Genomic DNA, 24058 nt, shown 5'->3' with positions numbered 1-24058 from the left:
CTGGACATGACCATAATACATCTATTACACCCTATACAGACATAGGACACTATACCCCAACATGACCTGACCACTGGGCATGACCATAATACATCTATTACACCCTATACAGACATAGGACACTACACCTCCAACATGAACTGACTGCTGGCCATGACCATAATACATCTATTACACTCTATACAGACATAGGACGCTATACCCCAACATGACCTGACCACTGTGCATAATCATAATACACCTATTACACCCTATACAGACATAGGGGGTCATTCCGACCTAATTGCACGCTAGTTTTTTTCACTGCAGTGCGATCAGGTCAAAACTGCGCATGCCTATGCACCGCAATGCGCATGCGCGTCGTATGGGTACAAAGCGGATCGTTGCTGAGCGATGGATTTAACGAAGAATCTATTCGCAAAGCCGATCGCAAGGAGATTGACAGGAAGAAGGCGTTTGTGGGTGGCAACTGACCGTTTTCTGGGCGTGGTTGGAAAAATGCAGGCGTGTCCAAGTGTTTGCAGGGCGGGTGTCTGACGTCAATTCCGGTCCCGGACAGGCTGAAGTGATTGCAGCGTCTGAGTAAGTTCAAACCTACTCAGAAACTGCACAAAACTTTTTTGTACCGCTCGGCTGCACAAGCAAAAATACACTCCCCTATAGGCGGCGACTATCTGATCGCAGCGCTGCAAAAAGTAGCTAGCGAGCGAGCAACTCAGAATGACCCCCTCAGAACATACATACAGACATAGAACACTACACCCCCAACATGACCTGACCACTGGACATGACCATAAAACATCTATTACACCCTATACAGACAGGGCTGGATTAAGCCATGGGGGTGCCCAGGGCACTTAAAACGGGGGACCCCAATGGAAGATGGGGGATATTAAATTGTGCATACCTGCCAACATGTCCCATTCCAGGAGGGACAAAATCCTCTCTACCTGGACATCCCACTTAATATATGATTTGTGTCACCTGTGTTAAACTATTTTATTGATAAGAAAGGTACTTCAACACAGGTTATTGCAATCATAAATTAAGAAGGAAGTCCAGGTAGAGAGCATTTTGTCCTTCCTGGAATGGGTCATGGTGGGAGGTAAAGATTGTGTATATTAAATTTAAACCAATGGTGTATATTAGTTTTAACTGGGTACTGTATATAGCTCCACCTAATTGAAAGACAACTATTTTATAAAGTTTCTTGTAGTGGAACAAAGACAACTTAACCTTAAAATACACATAGAAAAATAAAATAATTTATCTTGTCACATGCAAGAATAGCAGCAGCCTCTGTACTATTTACACACTGGGACAGGACTCAGGAGGACTCTGTCTGTGTCTCTATCTCTAGACCCAAGGGGTTTAGTTGCATAACAGTTTACACAGGACTCAGGCACCCAGGCAGGGAGGAGGAGAAGCTGGGATCCCATTGTCACTTACAGCTCTCAACTCCCCCTCCTATCAGAATCAGCTTTATTGGCCAGGTATACTTGCGTATACTAGGAATTTGTCTTCGGTTTGCTATACAACAGCCAAGTAGGTAACAGATAAGCAGGTGGGGGGGGGGGCAAGTAAAGTCATACAGATAGGTATACCGTAAACATGCTGTGGCCGGGGTGTAGCTGGCCCTTTACTATCTTCGTTGCCCACCTTTTAGCTCTGGACAGGTACAGGTCCTGGACTGAGGGAAGGTTCTGATGATCTTCTCTGCGGTTCTGATCACCATTTGGAGCCTTCATCTGTCCCTCACGCTGGCAGAGCCGTACCATACCAGTATCAAGGAGCACAGTACCGACTCCACAATCGCGGAGTAGAAAAGGAGCAGAAGCTTTTGTGGGATGTTGAACTTCCTTAGTTGTCTGAGGAAGAACAACCTCTGCTGCGCTTTCCCGACAGTGGCGTCAGCGTTGGACCCCCATTTAAGGTCCCGGGAGATTGTGGTCCCTAGGAACTTGAAGGAGTCCACTAGCGATACCACATTGTCAGCAATCGGTAGTGGAGGTGCACTAGCTGACTTCTTCCGGAAGTCCACTATTATCTCGACAGTTTTGAGGGGGTTGAGCTCAAGGTTGTTGTGGCTGCACCACTGGGCCAACCGGTCCACTTCCTGTCCATAGGCCGATTCGTCCCCGTCCTTGATGAGGCCGATGACGGTGGTGTCATCGGCGAATTTGATGATCTTTACGGATTGCGCCTCTGAGGTGCAGTCATTTGTGTACAGGGAGAAGAGCAGGGGTGAGTGGACACAGCCCTGAGGGGCCCCTGTACTAATGGACCTGCACTTGAGAGGTGAATTCCCCCGCTTCCACCACCTGTGTCCTATCTGTCAGGAAGTCTACTATCCAGGAACAGGTAGCTTCTGGGACCCCTAGGCAAAGTAATTTGGGGTGGAGGATGCTGGGGACGATTGTATTGAAGGCCGAGCTGAAATCGACAAACAGGACCCTCGCGTAAGTACCGGGAATGTCTAGGTGCTGTAGAATGTAGTGCAGGCCCAGGTTGACTGCATCCCTGACACACCGATTCAATCGATAGGCAAACTGTAGAGGGTCCAGTTGGGGGCCAGTCACAGTTTTCAGGTGATTCAAAACCAGACGCTCGAACGATTTCATGACCATAGCGTCAGTGCTATCGGTCTGTAGTTGTTCAGGTTCGTGATAGAGGGTTTCTTGGGGACCGGGACGATAGTGGACCTTTTGAGGTAGAAAGAGACTTTCTGTAGCTCCAGCGATTTGTTGAAGATCTTGGGGAATATGGGGGCGAGCTTTCCCGCACATGCTCTCAGGGCAGATGGTGACACTCCCATCAGGACCCAGAGCTTTCCTTGGTTTGGCCCTTTTGAACAGTGCCTCCACCTCTTCTTGGGTGACTTGCAGTGCCTGGAGTTGGCCTTCAGTGTTCGTGGCATCGTAGAAGTGATTGTTTGGACCGCAGAAAGCTCTGTCGGTAGCTCATGAAACATGATATTCCTGTGTCTCTGCCTGCACTGCATACTGTCCTGCTCGCATTCTGGCTGCTGGTTCTGCTGCTGCTTAAGAGGTAAAGCTAGTGATGTCAGTGTTCTCTGGCTAGGGGGCCCCCTGATAAAGGAAGGCCCGGGGTACAGTATGCCCTGCATCCCCCCCTTAATCTGGCTATGTATACAGACATAGGACACTACACCCCAATATGGCTTGACCACTGGCCATGATCATAATACATCTATTACACTCTATACAGATATAGGACACTACACCCCCAACATGCCCTGACTGCTGGACATGACCATAATACATCTATTACACCCTATACAGACATAGGACACTACACCCCCAACATGACCTGACCGCTGGACATGACCATAATACATCTATTACACCATATACAGACACAGGACACTACACCCCCAACATGACCTGACCACTGGCCATGACCATAATACATCTATTGCGCCCTATACATAGGACACTACACCCCCAACATGACCTGACCACTGGCCATGACCATAATACATCTATTACGCCCTATACATAGGACACTACACCCCCAACATGACCTGACCACTGGACATGACCGTAATACACTACACCCCCAACATGACCTGACCACTGGACATGCCCATAATACATCTATTACACCCTATACAGACATAGGACACTACACCCCAACATGACCTGACCACTGGCCATGACTATAATACATCTATTACACCCTATACAGACATAGGATACTACACCCCCAACATGACCTGACCACTGGACATGCCCATAATACATCTATTACACCCTATACAGACATAGGACACTACACCCCAACATGACCTGACCACTGGACATGACCATAATACATCTCTTACACCCTATACAGACACAGGACACTACACCCCCAACATGACCTGACCACTGGACATGACCATAATACATCTATTACACCCTATACAGACACGGGACACTACACCCCTAATGTGACCTGACCACTGGACATGACCATAATACATCTATTACACCCTATACAGACATAGGACACTATACCTCAACATGACCTGACCACTGGGCATGACCATAATACATCTATTACACCCTATACAGACATAGGACACTACACCTCCAACATGAACTGACTGCTGGCCATGACCATAATACATCTATTACACTCTATACAGACATAGGACACTATACCCCATCATGACCTGACCACTGTGCATAATCATAATACACCTATTACACCCTATACAGACATAGGGGGTCATTCCGACCTAATTGCACGCTAGTTTTTTTCACTGCAGTGCGATCAGGTCAAAACTGCGCATGCCTATGCACCGCAATGCGCATGCGCGTCGTATGGGTACAAAGCGGATCGTTGCTGAGCGATGGATTTAACGAAGAATCTATTCGCAAAGCCGATCGCAAGGAGATTGACAGGAAGAAGGCGTTTGTGGGTGGCAACTGACCGTTTTCTGGGCGTGGTTGGAAAAATGCAGGCGTGTCCAAGTGTTTGCAGGGCGGGTGTCTGACGTCAATTCCGGTCCCGGACAGGCTGAAGTGATTGCAGCGGCTGAGTAAGTTCAAACCTACTCAGAAACTGCACAAAACTTTTTTGTACCGCTTGGCTGCACAAGCAAAAATACACTCCCCTATAGGCGGCGACTATCTGATCGCAGCGCTGCAAAAAGTAGCTAGCGAGCGAGCAACTCGGAATGACCCCCTCAGAACATACATACAGACATAGAACACTACACCCGCAACATGACCTGACCACTGGACATGACCATAATACATCTATTACACCCTATACAGACATAGGACACTATACCCCCAACATGACCTGACCACTGGCCATGACCATAATACATCTATTACACCCTATACAGACATAGGATACTACACCCCCAACATGACCTGACCACTGGACATGACCATAAAACATCTATTACACCCTATACAGACAGGGCTGGATTAAGCCATGGGGGTGCCCAGGGCACTTAAAACGGGGGACCCCAATGGAAGATGGGGGATATTAAATTGTGCATACCTGCCAACATGTCCCATTCCAGGAGGGACAAAATCCTCTCTACCTGGACATCCCACTTAATATATGATTTGTGTCACCTGTGTTAAACTATTTTATTGATAAGAAAGGTACTTCAACACAGGTTATTGCAATCATAAATTAAGAAGGAAGTCCAGGTAGAGAGCATTTTGTCCTTCCTGGAATGGGTCATGGTGGGAGGTAAAGATTGTGTATATTAAATTTAAACCAATGGTGTATATTAGTTTTAACTGGGTACTGTATATAGCTCCACCTAATTGAAAGACAACTATTTTATAAAGTTTCTTGTAGTGGAACAAAGACAACTTAACCTTAAAATACACATAGAAAAATAAAATAATTTATCTTGTCACATGCAAGAATAGCAGCAGCCTCTGTACTATTTACACACTGGGACAGGACTCAGGAGGACTCTGTCTGTGTCTCTATCTCTAGACCCAAAGGGTTTAGTTGCATAACAGTTTACACAGGACTCAGGCACCCAGGCAGGGAGGAGGAGAAGCTGGGATCCCATTGTCACTTACAGCTCTCAACTCCCCCTCCTATCAGAATCAGCTTTATTGGCCAGGTATACTTGCGTATACTAGGAATTTGTCTTCGGTTTGCTATACAACAGCCAAGTAGGTAACAGATAAGCAGGTGGGGGGGCAAGTAAAGTCATACAGATAGGTATACCGTAAACATGCTGTGGCCGGGGTGTAGCTGGTCCTTTACTATCTTCGTTGCCCACCTTTTAGCTCTGGACAGGTACAGGTCCTGGACTGAGGGAAGGTTCTGATGATCTTCTCTGCGGTTCTGATCACCATTTGGAGCCTTCATCTGTCCCTCACGCTGGCGGAGCCGTACCATACCAGTATCAAGGAGCACAGTACCGACTCCACAATCGCGGAGTAGAAAAGGAGCAGAAGCTTTTGTGGGATGTTGAACTTCCTTAGTTGTCTGAGGAAGAACAACCTCTGCTGCGCTTTCCCGACAGTGGCGTCAGCGTTGGACCCCCATTTAAGGTCCCGGGAGATTGTGGTCCCCAGGAACTTGAAGGAGTCCACTAGCGATACCACATTGTCAGCAATCGGTAGTGGAGGTGCACTAGCTGACTTCTTCCGGAAGTCCACTATTATCTCGACAGTTTTGAGGGGGTTGAGCTCAAGGTTGTTGTGGCTGCACCACTGGGCCAACCGGTCCACTTCCTGTCCATAGGCCGATTCGTCCCCGTCCTTGATGAGGCCGATGACGGTGGTGTCATCGGCGAATTTGATGATCTTTACGGATTGCGCCTCTGAGGTGCAGTCATTTGTGTACAGGGAGAAGAGCAGGGGTGAGAGGACACAGCACTGAGGGGCCCCTGTACTAATGGACCGCGCTTGAGAGGTGAATTCCCCCGCTTCCACCACCTGTGTCCTATCTGTCAGGAAGTCTACTATCCAGGAACAGGTAGCTTCTGGGACCCCTAGGCAAAGTAATTTGGGGTGGAGGATGCTGGGGACGATTGTATTGAAGGCCGAGCTGAAATCGACAAACAGGACTCTCGCGTAGGTACCGGGAATGTCTAGGTGCTGTAGAATGTAGTGCAGGCCCAGGTTGACTGCATCCCCGACACACCGATTCAATCGATAGGCAAACTGTAGGGGGTCCAGTTGGGGGCCAGTCACAGTTTTCAGGTGATTCAAAACCAGACGCTCGAACGATTTCATGACCATAGCGTCAGTGCTATCGGCCTGTAGTTGTTCAGGTTCGTGATAGAGGGTTTCTTGGGGACCGGGACGATAGTGGACCTTTTGAGGTAGAAAGAGACTTTCTGTAGCTCCAGCGATTTGTTGAAGATCTTGGGGAATATGGGGGCGAGCTTTCCCGCACATGCTCTCAGGGCAGATGGTGACACTCCCATCAGGACCCAGAGCTTTCCTTGGTTTGGCCTTTTGAACAGTGCCTCCACCTCTTCTTGGGTGACTTGCAGTGCCTGGAGTTGGCCTTCAGTGTTCGGGGCATCGTAGAAGTGATTGTTTGGACCGCAGAAAGCTCTGTCGGTAGCTCATGAAACATGATATTCCTGTGTCTCTGCCTGCACTGCATACTGTCCTGCTCGCATTCTGGCTGCTGGTTCTGCTGCTGCTTAAGAGGTAAAGCTAGTGATGTCAGTGTTCTCTGGCTAGGGGGCCCCCTGACAAAGGAAGGCCCGGGGTACAGTATGCCCTGCATCCCCCCCTTAATCTGGCTATGTATACAGACATAGGACACTACACCCCAATATGGCCTGACCACTGGCCATGATCATAATACATCTATTACACTCTATACAGATATAGGACACTACACCCCCAACATGCCCTGACTGCTGGACATGACCATAATACATCTATTACACCCTATACAGACATAGGACACTACACCCCCAACATGACCTGACCGCTGGACATGACCATAATACATCTATTACACCATATACAGACACAGGACACTACACCCCCAACATGACCTGACCACTGGCCATGACCATAATACATCTATTACGCCCTATACATAGGACACTACACCCCCAACATGACCTGACCACTGGCCATGACCATAATACATCTATTACGCCCTATACATAGGACACTACACCCCCAACATGACCTGACCACTGGACATGACCGTAATACACTACACCCCCAACATGACCTGACCACTGGACATGACCGTAATACATCTATTACGCCCTATACATAGGACACTACACCCCCAACATGACATGACTATAATACATCTATTACATTTTATAGAGACATCTTAAACACGGCATGAACCCTGGACATGTTAATAGTACAATGTTAGTATTACTGTCTATACTGCATTACCAATTACAGTAACTTGCTCTGTACACTGGGTGTAATTTCGGGAAGCATTCATGTTGTCGGCTGCCAGGATACCGGCGGTCAGGATACCGATGCCGGAATCCCGATACCGGCTGTCGGAATGCGGACCACCGACCGGAATCCTCACTTGGGTGGTGGGCCATGCTACCACCCGAGGGGGAATATAACCCCAAAGCCTGTTGAGTGCAGCAAGTCCGCGAGGGGATAAGCTGCGCTCGCCGCCGGTATTCTGGCTGCCGGGTTCCTGACAGCTGGGACTTCATATTGAATCGGTAATTCCCAGCATATCATCAAATGCTACATATATCTCTAGTTAATAGTCTGCATTATTGGACCTACTCTATGTTTGCTGCCACTTAAACTCTAGTTGCGAAATTCTATTTGCGATGACTATAGCATTTGCCTCATGTGGAGTGAAGATATTGGGGTGTAATAATATAAAATGATCCCGTCATTCTCCATAACACACGAGCAGTCTGGGCTAATACTCATCCTCAGTTGCTCAGGTGGATGTACCTTTGTCTGTGTATTGTTCAGCAGGAAAGCGTCAAGGGAAACTGTCATCTTAGACACTAATGAGGACCACGCACAGAGATTACACGTAGGTAAATGCTAGGTACAATCCACTTACGGTAGAGATCGTCAGCTTCCAACTGTCACTTCATAGACTGTGCTAGATAAATGACAGTAAGAATCTGATTTGGGCAACTTTTCAACTGTATCTCTCTCCAAGGCTTGACACATCTCCCCTTAAGCCTGTCAGATGCCAGCTTGCACCAGCGAAACAACAAACCACCACGCGAGAGGATGAAAGCTACTCACTATCCTTCAGTCTTCTTGAACCCAACTTTTGCTGTCACTCCCCGATCGGCGACCAAGTCGGGAAACTTGGTCACAATCATCATCGCATTAGTTGTGGAGCCATGCAAAGTCGCATTAGTCGTGTGACCAAGAAGACCACACAATTGCCAGTCGGGATTGATCAGCGTTTTTAATAGATCTCTGGATGTAAAATCTGTGTGGGCAGCAATCAGAGTGTCATTAGGACAATGAGTAGACCTTACACATTACCAAACAGCAAGTCCCATGCAGCTTGGTCCACCAGGATCTGCCAAAGATTGACCACCAGGTTTTTGATATCTCTGAAATAATAGCTTCTAACTTGCGTCATAAATTGCCGTTTAAAGTGCTTTGCTGTCACGGACCAATAATAGGACCGTAAAATAATACCTGGCATACATTATTTACACCTGTGAAAAAGATTTAGAGTAACTTTCATTCAAATATATTGATTAAAACATAATAAAATTAGAAAAAAGTAATATTTTGGTAAAAATTTTTGCTTTGCCCCCAAGACTCCTCTTCTTGGGCCTGTTGATATGTTGATATCTGCGCTAAACTTTTTAGTCAGCGACTACAAATCTTACCCAGGCTGACCGTTGGATCCGGTCACATGTCCAGTTAGTCTACGTCTGACGACGCAGACCCTGGACCCATCACTCCTTCAAATTGGGGACGACACGCCTCCATTTTGACACCCATGCTCCGCCCCCCAAATGCCACAGCATGATAATCATGACTTAGGCCCAATATTATAAGAGGAGAGAGCAACTAAACAAAACATAGGGCCGGACTCAATTAGCTGCACAGAGCTATTCAGTTATTATGCAATTTCTCTAACCCGCAGCATGCCAATAGTCTATGGCAGAGGTTCTCAAACGCGGTCCTCAAGGAACCCCAACGGTCCAGGTTTTAGGTATATCTATGGCTTAGCACTTGAGGACCACATTTGGAACATCTGATCTATGGTTTACACTGCGTTAAGCCCCAGAGAGGGTACAGTTAACAAAGATTTTTCCTCGCAGCTCCTGTGGATGCAAAGAAATTTCTACTTTAAGTGCACCCACTCGGGCTTACTGCACAAGGTATGGGTGATCAATTGGATAGCTCAGTGCAGATCAATTGGCCGCATGTAAAGCTCACAGCTAATTGAATTTGCCCCGTGAAGTGCATTTGTTTGTTTTCTTCCCTATTAGAAAAACCAAACACATAAAATGTATCTTGCAGACAGTTTTTCTTTTTTACAGACAACATACCTCAATATTAACTTGATAGACAAAGGTGTCAATTATATTTTTTAATTTACAGTAGACGTTACAGATAGGAAGCACTGGAATAGGTAGCAAAGATAAAAAATAATTTAAATTTACAATGCTTATTTACAAAAAAAAGTAAAAAGTTTTTGAAATAAAAATCTAGGGCCAGGGTCTCCAGACAAGGCTCGGGCCAAGGGAGGAGATAGAGGCTGAAGGAGGGAAGAGAGTTCTTTGGACAGACTTTCTACAGCTGTTGGGTTGTGTCTTGTGTGCGGGAGACTGTGGGACCTGTCCAAAAGAGGGAGTTTCAGATGAATTGGAGGGTGAGGGATAATGGATAAATGGTTGGCAGGGTTGGGTTTCAGGGTATATTTTCAGGGTGTCTTCTGGGAGCCGTGAGATTTGAGGTGGGCTTTCTATGAGTTGTCTCTGGTCAACACTGAAGGAGTTATCTGATGTGGTTTTCTTCCACTCATTGGGACCCCTCTCCTCCATGTGTTGACATAGTTTTTCTACAACATAGTCTCTCTTCTTTCCACAAATACTGACTGTGGAGCTTAAGAAGCTGGTGGCTTGGCTCATTCCTTCTTGAAACCCACCTTTGAACTCAAACTTAGTAGTTTTGGCATCTTCTGGACCTATATGGAAGAAAGAAGTAAATGTCTGTGAATATTAGCTCAGTTAACATCGAGTTCTTAATTTTATTATTATTATTATTATTATTATTGTTCTTAATTTTATTATTATTATTATTATTATTATTATTGTTCTTAATTTTATTATTATTATTATATATTTTATAGTGCAATACATGGAGAACAACAATACATTTAAATTAACAAACAATACAACATAAACGGTTTCAAACAGTACAGGGGCAAAAGTCATATAATAATTATACAACAAAGTGAGAGACAGTTATTAACAGTATCACCTGGTGACCCCGTGCCTGGGAAAGGCAAACAGAAAGGATTTAGAGTCACTGTGTGTGAGAGTGCACTGGATCAAAGACAGTGCAGGATGAGAACAAAAGAATGGAGGGCCCTGCTCGTAAAAGGTTTACAGTTTAAAGCCACCTTGCCACGTAGATTAGCCCTCCTATTTTATTGAATATTTAATGGCAATAAAGTCGAAACATCACTCACACTGTTTTATGACTAATGTAAAAAAAAATTGGTGACTAACTAAAAAAACAAACTGAATACAATGCAATGTAAAGTCTTTGCTTTATTTGTAAAATGCAAGGGCTCTCATATATACATACGTCTCTACATATCCACCCACTGATGCCTTATGCATCTGTTTAGAAGTGTGTAAATAATGTTGGAAAATTCTTACCTGAATTATGACACAGTTTCAAAAACTGCACGGTCTTTTTCAGTATATCAGCTTTTTCAGTTTTAGGATTTTTTAAGGACTGCAGAAAATAAATAATTCATGACATTTTAGTAAAAAAAAAAATCTTATCCACAAACACATAAGATGAAATAAGAAAAATAAAATCTCCATAAAAAACAGAATAATAAAAAAATCATTAATAAACATATGAACTAAAACAAATAAAAGTTATGTTTACACGCTAAATATATTAGGCAATAAGACTAACAAATCAGACTACAAAAAGGTAGCATAATTACTACTCTAAAATAATATTTATTATTATAATTAATAATAATAATAATAATAATAATAATAATGTATTTATTATTATTAGTAGTAGTAGTAGTAGTATAATTCTTCTTCTTATTCTTATAATTATTATTAATAATAATTATTATTATTCACAAATTATGTTCATATAGGAATAAGCTACTGTCATTTTTTTCTGTATAAACTGAGTTCTGATATAACTACAATTTATTTTTTTTATTTTAATTTTTACTTTTGTATTATTTGTAATGGAGCTCCCCCTACTGAAAATTATTACAGTTGTTGGAAGTCATCTTGGTTTTCTGCAACTTGTATAAAAGCACTCGCCTTACATTCTAGAGTTTTTATAAGATAATGCAGCCCCTCAATGACTTCTAGTATTCATATAATTCCTAGTAGGGGAGGACATTACCCCATATATTATTATAATTTTTATTATAAAATAGGGCATCGCCCCATATATTATAATATTGTTTTATTTTACATTATGGCATTACCCCATATATTATTATACTTTTTATTATAAAATAGATTATTATTTTTCATTATACAAAATCAGATGAAAATTAGCAAATCGTAATTTTTACCATGTTGTTTGTGAATGATATTAACAAAACGTGAACAGCAATTAAATCTTAACATGACGTAAACGCATTTGACAGTATAATCATTTTTTAATGTCACAGCGTTTTTGGTGTATTCAAGAAAAACAGTAATCTGTCTGCCCTACTACACACATATACACTAGTGGTACTTTTTCTGTCAGAAGCTAATCAACCAGACACCTCTCTATCGCAGCACATTCCTGCAAAAGTGCAAACTTCAGTAGGAATATAGTAATCTATCACAAGGAAATCGGAGAATGTGCAGTAAAAATTCCATTGCAATAATTCCATCCCTTAAAACTTGACCCAAGACATTTAATGGACCATCACAGAAACATATTAGTCATCTCCTGACATGATAGCCTTTAAACACAGGGTTTATTCCTCAAAACATTTTATCGCCATTAGGGATCTATCACATGGCATATTAGTATCTATCAATATGTTTAGAAGAACCCTGATTCCCACATTGCAGTTCCCACTAAGGAATTCATGGCCAGTTACAATACATGGACTTGCTAATCTCACCAGGAAACGAGACATACAGTACCTTGGCTGTGATCTTTTTGTTATTTGATTGTCTCACCCCCTGTGTAGAGGCCTCTTGGATAGAGCTTTGAAGTCTCACATACCAGTGCATTAACACTCTCTGCTCATCTACACTTTCAATGGTGGGAATCACCATACAACAGAACATTGTACATTAATTATCTATAACACCCACCACCACCATCTCCCATACTAAAAACAATCAGCCTTAGAATCCAAATTCCAAGACACACACACACACACACACACACACACACACACACACACACACACACACACACACACACACACACACACACACACACACACACACACACACTTCATTATTTACCACCAAAGAAATCAATTAGGTGGACAAGTATTGGCAAAATATCAATGTATGAAGTGTCTTAAATATTCCAACCTCATCACGAGTGGCCTCCAGAAGAAGTGTCCTCAGATGGTCCAGGCTCTGGTTTATCCTGTCCCGTCTCCTCTTCTCTATCACTGGCTTCATGAGCTGGTAAGAGGGTGTACGTGAAGGGTGAGTTATTAGAAGAATAACACCAGGACAGATGATAAAGGGGAAGCAATATCAGTTCAGAGATGGAAAAGGAATACAGTTACAGAATTAGGCAAAATCTAAGTTTCTACGGGAATGGGGGGGGGTATTTATTAAAGCTTGGAGAGAGAGATAAAGTACCAACCAATCAGCTACTCATTTTTTAAAAACACTTTATGTAATATGACAGCGAAAATCTGATTGGTAAGTGCTTTATCTGTCTCCATGCGTTGATAAATATCACCCTATGTATTATAAAGTAAACATGCACTCCTGGAACCAGGAGGGAGAAAGACAGTGGCTGGAGACAAGTTGAGGGATGGCAAAATAAAATGGGGAACATTTTTTTTTTTTAGGCGATAACAGGAATGAGACAGAGAGAAGTAGACTAAGGAAATGGGATATGGGTGGGGGAATTGTTATCAGGTTCCTAAGTCAGAAGTTACCTTTTTATCTTCTCTGGTGAGGTAAGTGTTCCTCATTGTAGCAGCAGCAGCAGCCTGTTTAGTCCCAGGTTAGAGTATAGTATGAATGGACTAGAGCGTCACACTCACTTTTTCCCTACAGACTCGCTCCGCCCCCAGGCAGCAATCAGACCTGCCCCATTGCCAGATACTCCACCCCCCAGCCACCAGGACAGTGCTACTAAGCCCACTCCCACACCCCCTCATTACCTGCCCACTAACAACCACCCACCATCCAGGACATGGGACTTCTCCTTAGCTCTTTGTAGCCCCTGGAGCCAGCACACTCTACATTTAACATTACCATACCAATTAGTCGCCATCAATAGCCAAGTGTGTCGGTGCATGGTGAATGGGGTAATTGGTAAGTGGGATACACAGTAAAAGGCCAGGATGTTTATGAGACGTGTAACTATATAACTGTATTTAAACACACACACAAACAACAAACTAAATGTACAGCATGTAACAATCCAACCCCGGCATATGTAAGTGATACCCAGTATAACCTGATAGTGATCACACTACTCTGTACAATAATTCTGAGTATACAGTTGCACTAGTAGTGATCACGCTGCTCTATATATTAATACTGGGTATCTACAGTATATACTGACAGTGATGACACTACTTTGTATAATAATAGTGATCACACTACTCTGAATAATAATAGTGATCACACTACTCTGAATAATAATAGTGATCACAGTGCTCTATATAATAATAGAGATCGCACTACTCTGTATAATAATAGTGATCACACTACTCTGTATAATAACAGTGATCACAGTGCTCTATATAATAATAGTGATCACACTACTCTGAATAATAATAATAGTGATCACAGTGCTCTATATAATATAATAGTGATCATACTACTCTGAATAATAATAATATTGATCACAGTGCTCTATATAATAATAGTGATCACACTACTCTGAATAATAATAATAATAATAATAATAATAATAATAATAATAGTGATCACAGTGCTCTATATAATATAATAGTGATCACACTACTCTGAATAATAATAGTGATCACAGTGCTCTATATAATAATAGTGATCACACTACTCTGAATGATGATAATAATAATAGTGATCCCAGTGCTCTATATAATATAATAGTGATCACACTACTCTGAATAATAATAGTGATCACAGTGCTCTATATAATAATAGTGATCACACTACTCTGAATAATAATAATAATAATAATAATAATAATAATAATAATAATAATAATAATAGTGATCACAGTGCTCTATATAATATAATAGTGATCACACTACTCTGAATAATAATAGTGATCACAGTGCTCTATATAATATAATAGTGATCACACTACTCTGAATAATAATAATAATAGTGATCACAGTGCTCTGTATAATATAATAGTGATCACACTACTCTGAATAATAATAATAATAGTGATCACAGTGCTCTGTATAATAATTCAGAGTATACAGTTACACAAGTAGTGATCACGCTACTCTATATATTAATACTGACTGGTTTCTATATTATACTGATAGTGGTCACACCGCTCTATATAATAATTCTGAGCATACACTAGTAGTGATCACGCTACTCTATATATTAATACTGACTGGTTTCTATATTATACTGATAGTGGTCACACCGCTCTATATAATAATTCTGAGCATACACTAGTAGTGATCACGCTACTCTATATATTAATACTGAGCATATACTGTATATACTAGTGGCCACACCACTCTGTACTGTATATTACTTATGACTATATTGTATTGGTAGTGATTACGGATACTCAGATGATGATAATATAGATAGAATACTTATACATATAAACTTTGGTTAGACGGTACAGGTGAATCAACAAATCCATCTAGTGCCCCCTTATCATGTGTGTATACTATAGTTTGGAGGGTAGCGGTTTTGGGAGCTTTTGACCCTTAATATTCTCTTATATCAGCTGTAACATTCTCAGTATTCTGCCCCCTACCAGCCTTGCAAGACCCCCCTCCCCCCTCACCCTTCCCAGGCTCCTTTCCATGTGCTGGGTGCCCGGGTAATGGGCTGGGAGGTGCAGACTGACACACTTTGCCTTTTGCCCCAGTACAGCCTATAACCCATTGACACTGAGCTGAGAATCACTGGGTATTTATCCTGCAGAGGTCACACAGTCAGGTTCCCACAATAATTTAAGACTTCATCTCTTTGGGTCAAAGGGTCGACGCAAGAGAGAGAGAGAGAGAGAGAGAGAGAGAGAGAGAGAGAGAGAGAGGTGCACGGTCATAACTATGGGGCATATTTATTATAATAAGTATCCAGAGTTGATCGCTCACTAGCTACTTTTTGCAGCCGTGCAAACGCATAGTCGCCGCCCACGGGGGAGTGTATTTTCGCTTTGCAAGTATGCGCACGCCTTTGCAGCCGAGCTCCGCAAAAACATTTTGTGCAGTTTCTGAGTAGCTCTGGACTTACTCAGCCGCTGCGATCACTTCAGTCTTTCTGGTCCCGGAATTGACATCAGACACCCGCCCTGCAGACGCCCGTACATGCCTGCGTTTTTCCAAACACTCCCAGAAAATGGTCAGTTGCTACCCACAAACGCCCTCTTCCTGTCAATCTCCTTGCGATCGGCTGTGCGAGAATGGATTCTTCGTTAAATCCATCGCCCAGCAATGATTCGCTTTGTACCCGTACGACGCGCCTGCGCATTGCGGTGCATACTCATGCGCAGTAGTGCCCTGATCACTGCGCTGTGAAAAACGGCAGCGCGCTATCAACTCGGAATGACCCCCTAAGTGCGCAGGATAGGGCATCATTATATATTAGCAGAGAACAGTGGAGACACAGGGAGCACCAGGGAGTGTGTGTGTGTGTGTGTGTGTGTGTGTGTGTGTGTGTGTGGGGGGGGGGTTACCCACAAATATCAAGTATCCCCTGAATATATGTACGGGGGACTGCAGCCCCCATATCGGAGATTTCTGCTGCAATTGTAGCAAAAACTTGCTGCGGCTCTGAATCAGGGACCTTAACAAAAATTCAGCAGACAAGATGAGGAGGTCGTATCTGCCACTCCGGATGCCTGACGCAAAGGTCGCAGCTGTCTGCCTTGCATTAATGACGCTAAGCATGTTAAGCTTTTACAATTCTCCGGTAAAAAATAAAATAAAAAGTAAGATATGGCCTATTAGGCTGATAGATAGTAGCCGCCATGATATTGTAGCTCTGAAGACAATATGGCTGATAGTTGTTAGCTGAGGAGAAGTACCTCTGGAATTTAAGGACAGCTGCATTGAAGCAGCATAAGTAACGTGGGACTCCCACATTCTGCTGTGCCCTGCAGAGGTTGCTCTCATCCTCACCCCTGCCAGGAGGTCAGACTCACTGAGTACAGGACAACTGTGCAGCCGGCGTTCCCACACTCACGCTTGTGGCTTCTGGTGTGATACATAAAATCACTTACACTCCGGGCGAAGGTGTAAAGTGACCTAATGACGGTGACCTATTTGTTGGGCTAAGGGTGGCCCTCCTCTAGGTGACCACATGATGATTGTTACCGACCCATCAGCCTTTGCTGCACATGGAAATACGAAATAAGCAGAGCTCCCATTGGCGTTTCTGTCATGGGTGCACCCATATTTTAGTACTCACTTCTCCAGAGTCCAGCGTCGGGCGTTGCAGCCGCATCCGTCGCGCAAAAAAATCCCCTTCAAAATGGCCGCGCTGTTTTAATTTTGTCTCTGGAACACGGCGGGCGCCATGTTTCCGGAGACCTGCACATGTGCAGTAGGCTCCGCCACAATGGCGGAGCCTACGGCGCCGTGGAGAGGAGGGGGCCCACCCAGAGTCTGCACACGGGCCCCCTCCTCCTTTAAGACGCCCCTGAGAGCGCCCATGGGCGCCAATAGGAACAACCATTTACTAAAGTCAACACCGACAGCAAAATGACCCGTCACCCAACAGCCAACATCAAACCAAAAATCTAAGTTTTGCCATAGGCAAGAATAGGGGGCCTAATTGACATGCTGCAGCCATTTAGGGACGTGGATGTGGCGGGCCCTTTTTGTAGTCTTGCCGACACCAGTGTCTGTGTCTTCCGACGCAGCTTCACTGGCCCCAGCAGTATGCGTCCATCTTGGTATCTGTCCCAGGATCCGCAGATTTACTAATGGTCAGTTTTAAAATTGTCCAAAAATCCACTGTAAAATGAGTGACAAGTGCACATTAGTGCCACCCGAATAATACATAGAGTGCCCTCTGCCCTGGGGATGACTATGGGGTAAATGACAAGAGTGGAATGAGCCATTGGAGAAGTTACCCATGGCAACCAATCAGCACTGAAGTAACATTTATCATTTGCATACTACAAAATTATACAGAGCAGCTGATTGGTTGCCATGGGCAACTGGCTCACTTCTCCACTTTTATCACTGCTTCATATATTTACCCTGCTGTGCGTGTGGGCCTAGGGACGGCCAGTCGGCGATCCGGCACTACTGAGTACAGACTTATGTCCAAGCCCGCGGTCACATGACACACCCTCCCTAAACATTACCTCAGTGACAGCACACAACTGTAGCTTGGTTACATCTCTGCAGCCAAAAGTGGGGAATAGGTTAAAATTCTCACAAATATTGGTGTACAATAAAGGGGGTCATTCCGAGTTGATCGCTCGATAGCAGTTTTTAGCAGCCATGCAAACGCTAAGCCGCCGCCCTCTGGGAGTGTATCTTAGCTTAACAGAATGCATCGCAGAACGGATACAAAAAAATATTGTGCAGTTTCTGAGTAGCTTCAGACCTACTCAGCGCTTGCGATGACTTCAGACTGTTTAGTTCCGGATTTGACGTCACAAACACGCCCTGCGTTAGCCCAGCCACGCCTGCGTTTTTCCTGGCATGCCTGCGTTTTTTCGAGCACTCCCTGAATACGGTCAGTTGACACCCAGAAACGCCCCCTTCATTTCAATCACTCTGCGGCCAGCAGTGCGACTGAAAAGCTTCACTAGACCCTGTGTAAAAATACATCGGCCGTTGTGAAAGTACGTCGCGCGTGTGCATTGCGTCTCATACGCATGCGCAGAAGTGCCGGTTTTTCACTTAATCGCAGCGAACATTTTCAGCAAGCGATCAACTCGGAATGACCCCCAAAAGCTAATAAATATTAAACTGAAGGCATAGAAAATTCTGATACAGTTTCTAATCACTTTTCACCCTTAATTCAGTTTTATTACTGTCTTGATTTTTGGAATATTTTGCTTAATAATAAGAATCCTATACTTATCCGATTTTAGTCATTTAATAAAGGTTAAATGTAAAAATGAATAGTGATTTGTTGAACCTTAAGTAGGGGTGGCCATCGAGCAATCAGTTGTTTTGGTCTATAACGATGGTGTTTTCATATTGATGGCATGGCCAGTGTCTCCAAAGGGAGTGGGGGGGCGGTAGCGGGTACTCTTTACCCAGGTCCGTGCCTATTGGAGGGGCCCGGCAGGGTCCCAGGTCCCACTGCTTTCCCCCATTCCCTGTTGCACTTTGGGAAGGGAGAGACTGCAGCAGCTTCTGTCCCCAGTTCCCAGCAGTTGCTGCAGCAGTCAGTCCGACTCCAAACTCTCTCTATATGGGGGTGCACTCCCGCCCGCCGCCCACCGGATCAGACACCAGCGCCCCCCCCCCAAGTAAATCCACATACAAATGAATATTACATGTTACATGTCTGCAGTTTCTACTGCTCAGCATTTACAAACTACTGGGAGGAGAAGGCGCCACAGTAACGGACACGGGAAGTAACCCAAGATGAGCAGCAGTGACAGCAGGCTGGTCCGGTGGTGTAACAGGAGGGGCTGTCATCGGGAGCCATGCCCGGCGGTGGTACCCTGAGTCCACCCAGTTCTGAGACACTGACAGGCCTACAGGGAAAAGAGAATCTCAGCCATACAGCTTGCATCAGAGACTGTGCTGAGGTGCCTGTCTTCCAAGGGTGCGGTGCCCGGGAGCCTGTCAGTGAGTCAGTCCTGCACAACAGGAGACAAGTATTTCCGCTCAGCAAGCAGCTATAGCAGTCAGCTACACTGAGGAGCTCTGCAGGAGATTAATCCAGCAGCAAAGCCCATTAGTAGGATACTCAGCAAAGAGCCCAGCTGTATATTGGGCCATTGCCCAGACACAATCGCCTGGAATTTTTTCTCTGGCTTTAAACAATTGGCTACGGACGCAGCTGTTCAAGTCAGAACTTTCCTTGGAACAGTCTGATGCTGGGTGCACAAGAGTAGATATATCTGATTATTCTGCAGATCAATTGATCTGCAGATATATCTATAGCCGGACCGGGCTGTGTGTTGAGCATACACACTGCCCGATGCGTCGGGACTGACATCACGAACTGGGCGGGCATTTACATGCGCCTGCCCAGGTCAGACTCAGTCGTCAATCACCGCCGGCTGCTGCAGCATGTGTACGAGTTGTCGGCTGACCACCCGCACACACACATAGATGCACCAATATATCTGTAGATTGTGTGTGCTGCATGGCCGACGCGATATGTCTGCGAAAGACGGGTTTCACAGATACATACCTCCCAACTGTCCCGGTTTTTGCGGGACAGTCCCGTTTTTTTTTGGGACTGTCCCACCCGCGGGCCGCAGTGTCCCGCAGTAGGGGGGTGGGGGGGGGGGGGGGGGTAGGGGGGCAGCTGGGAGGCTCCTGTACTCGCTGCAGCGGTGAATAGATGCTGTGCACACGCGCACGGGATACGGTCGTTAGGCCGACACTCATTAGGTCGACCACTGAGGGTCGACATTGCCATTAGGGTGACATGGCCGTTAGGTCAACATGTACTAGGTAGACAGGTCAAAAGGTCGACATGACTTTTTCACATTTTATAAATTTTTTGGATTTTTTCATACTTAACGATCCACATGGACTACGGTTGGAACGGTAACCTGTGCCGAGCGCAGCGGTAGCAGAGCGAGGCGCCTTGCCTGAAGCATGGCGAGAGCGAGGGGACACGGCGCACTAATTGGGGTAATGCCCATGTCAACCTAATGGCAATGTTGACCTTCAGTGGTCGACCTAATGGGTGTCGACCTAAGTTGGGTCAACCCAACGACCCATACCCCATGCGCCCAGCGTCTATTCACGAGTGACAGAGGCAGAGGTGGCATGCCGGCAGCTCACAGAGCGCTGGGCATGCCCCCTCAATGACGAAAACGAGGGGCGTGGCTCGCGATCGCGGGCCCTTCTGCAAAACCACGCCCCTTTTCCATAGACCACACAGGGGTGGACGCGTGCAGATGTCCCTCCTTCCACTTTACAAAAGTTGGGAGGTATGTAGATATATCGTCGTTGCTACACACTGGCCGACGGACCAGCGATATATCGGCCGTTCAGTAGATCTACCGATAGATCGGCCAGTGTGTACCCTGCTTAAGATTACATCGATGAGCAATAGTGACCCAGCAGCGGCATCCCCCATAGGTTTCTGTGGGAGATGTGATGCTGCCAGAATTACCAATATTGGGAATGCCAAGCATGTCCAATATTTGTCCCTGCAGCTACCGCAATATTCTGATTGCGGCAGCCTGTTGTAGTCTATGGGCTACACTTCCCTGGGTGTAGTTCCGGCAGGGTTCCCCAGAAAGCCCACTGTGCGGCTGCAGGAATAGAAGCTTCCCCCGGCCCCTTTGCTTCCTGGCTCCCTTCTCCCCTGAGCCTGCTGTGCTGCCGATCACTGCTGATTGGTCAGCCCGGCAGCACCCTCAGACATTAGCAGCCACTGGGAAAATGTAAAAAAAAGAGCAGCCCTCATCTCCGCTCTGGGGGCTGCAGAGAAATTCTGATGTCAGGGAGCTGAAAACGCGATGGTCGTGATGTTCCGATCATCGGTGTTTGGGATATTCTAACCATCGATGTTTCTACCAATGTGGATTTTTTATTTTATTTTTTTGTTCATATTTTTTTTAAAGAAAATTGTATTGGACATACTTTAAATAAATGTTCTTACCCTAATTAAATCATTAAAAAAAATCAATTTCTGAGTGTTTTTTGAAAAAATATTCGTCAGTTAAGTGGTTAATCGTAGTAATTTGTAACATTGGGGGTTATTCAGAGTCCTTAGAAGTTTTTTTGCTAAAATAGCAAAAACTGCTACCGATAAAATAGCTTGCTGGGGACCACCCAGCGCGATTGCAATTCAATTGTGATTGCATTGCAGGTACCTCAACATACAGGTAGACACCTGTATAAGAAGCAGGGGCTACATATGCTGGCGCACCACCATGTTTCCTGCGTTTCCCGCGCCACTCCCCCCAAACACCGCAATTACACCCTCGATCACCCGCCACCTGTCAATCACCATGCGATCGAATCCTTTCGGGGGTGCAATCACATAGTGAAAGTCCGCACATGCGCAATGCCGCCGCAGCGCATACGCAAACGGCCAATCCACGGACGTTTGCTATTTTTTTTAACATTGCATCCGCCTCTGAATACCCCCCATAGTTAGGTTTTTGGGGAAATACTTGATGTTGTTGCTGTATAGTGTAATGTTACGCATGTTGTGTTGTAAGCTGTTATACACTGTTAATGACTTGTAACTAAATAATTTAATTAATATTTTTATGCTTACTGCTGAAGATTGTATAATATGTACTTACCTTTCTCCTTTGAGGAGAGTATAGCCTGATGGGGACGAGTGCTGCTGACCCGTTCCATGCAAAATAAAATCTAAATTATTTGCAAAAATTGTAATTACGGGGGTAATTCAGACCTGATCGTAGCAGCAAATTTGTTAGCAGTTGGGCAAAACCATGTGCAGTGCAGGTGGGGCGGATGTAACATGTGCAGAGAGAGTTAGATTTGGGTGTGGTGTGTTCAAACTGAAATCTAAATCGCAGTGTAGAAATAAAGCAGCCAGTATTTACCCTGCACAGAAACAATATAACCCTCCCAAATCTAACTCTCTCTGACTCTGCACATGTTACATCTGCCACCCCTGCAATGCACATGGTGTTGCCCACTAGAGAAAGATTTTGCTTTTGTGAACAGGTCTGAAACAGGCCCTAAGTTACACCCAGTATCTAAGTTTTACGCAGAGGCACTTACCTCTCTGAAAGGGGTGGTTAATTTGGGAAGGTAATTGGCAGGGCCGGTTCTTGCCCTTGTAGCGCCTCGGGCAAAGTATAGGGGCGTGGCTTCAAATGGGGGCATGGTCAGTTACGCCCCCATTTGTGCCCCCTGTAGCGCCGCTGAAAGAAAGAAAAAAAAAAAAAAAAAAGTATGCTTACTATCCCCGTTCCTGATCCAGACCGCTGCAGACCTCCTCTCCGCCGGCGCCACTCTTCTCCTCTCCTCTCCTCGATCTATGGGGGAGACGTTATATGTCTCTCCCATAGAATAGCATAGACACTAGAGGTCAATTATGACCCCTAGTACCTGTGCCACTATGCTGTGCGGTGCGCGATGACGTCATCTCGCACCGCACAGCAAAGGTCCTCTCCACGAAGGGAAACTAGACCGTAGCGTCTAGTTTCCCTTCATGGAGAGGACCTTTGCTGTGCGGTGCGGTGCGCTATGACGTCATCACGCACCGCACAACAAAGGTCCTCTCCATGAAGGGAAACTAGACGCTACGGGTCTGGTTCCCTTCAAAGCGGGGGACACAGCGGGGCACTGCGGGGGGCACAGTGGCGGATCTTGCCATGGTGCGGCACCCTCCGGATGTCGCCGGCGCCCTCCGGAAGGCGGCGCCCTGGGCAAAAGTCCTGCTTGCCCGTGGCAAGATCCGCTACTGGTAATTGGAGAAACATTTTAAACACTTACCACAATTCAGGGCTTTATTCAGGCTTGTTCGCAAACAAAAAAAGCACACTAATTGGCAAAACCATGTGCAGTGCAGGTGGAGCGGATGTAACATGTGCAGAGAGAGTTAGATTTGGGTGGGGTGTCTTTAAACAGAAATCTAAATTGCAGTGTAGAAATTAAGCAGCCAGGATTTACCCTGCACAGAAACTATATAACCCACCCAAATCTAACTCTCTCTGCATATGTTACATCTGCCCCACCTGCAGTGCACATGGTTTTACCCAGTTGCTTGCTTTTTTGGTTTGCTAACAACCCTGAATAACCCCCTCAGTGAAATAACCTGTCAAGTCAATGGAGGCATAGTGGGCTTTGGGGCCGGCTATGTATTCGGAAAGCTGGCGCCACCACAGGAAAGATCAAAGACACAGGCTCTGTATCTACTGAGCATTTCTCCAGGGGGTACAGGTTG

General features: G+C 45.1%; 2 protein-coding genes across 4 annotated transcripts in view; one reads left to right on the top strand and one right to left on the bottom strand.

Moving 5' to 3' along the window:
* LOC134934796 (transcription factor HES-7.1-like) overlaps positions 1 to 24058 on the top strand; it is a 230968-nt gene that overhangs the window by 183870 nt on the left and 23040 nt on the right. The window lies entirely within an intron of this gene.
* On the bottom strand, positions 10064 to 13812 carry LOC134934795 (transcription factor HES-7.1-like). Its single transcript, XM_063930151.1, has 4 exons — positions 13777 to 13812; positions 13193 to 13288; positions 11324 to 11402; positions 10064 to 10623 (listed from the first exon to the last, which is right to left on the bottom strand). The coding sequence occupies exons 1-4, from the start codon at positions 13810 to 13812 to the stop codon at positions 10145 to 10147; spliced, it is 690 nt and encodes a 229-aa protein (XP_063786221.1). The 3' UTR covers positions 10064 to 10144.

Source organism: Pseudophryne corroboree, chromosome 6 (genome assembly GCF_028390025.1).
Source record: "Pseudophryne corroboree isolate aPseCor3 chromosome 6, aPseCor3.hap2, whole genome shotgun sequence".
NCBI lineage: Eukaryota > Metazoa > Chordata > Amphibia > Anura > Myobatrachidae > Pseudophryne > Pseudophryne corroboree.
This window is presented reverse-complemented; position numbering and strand designations above follow the sequence as displayed.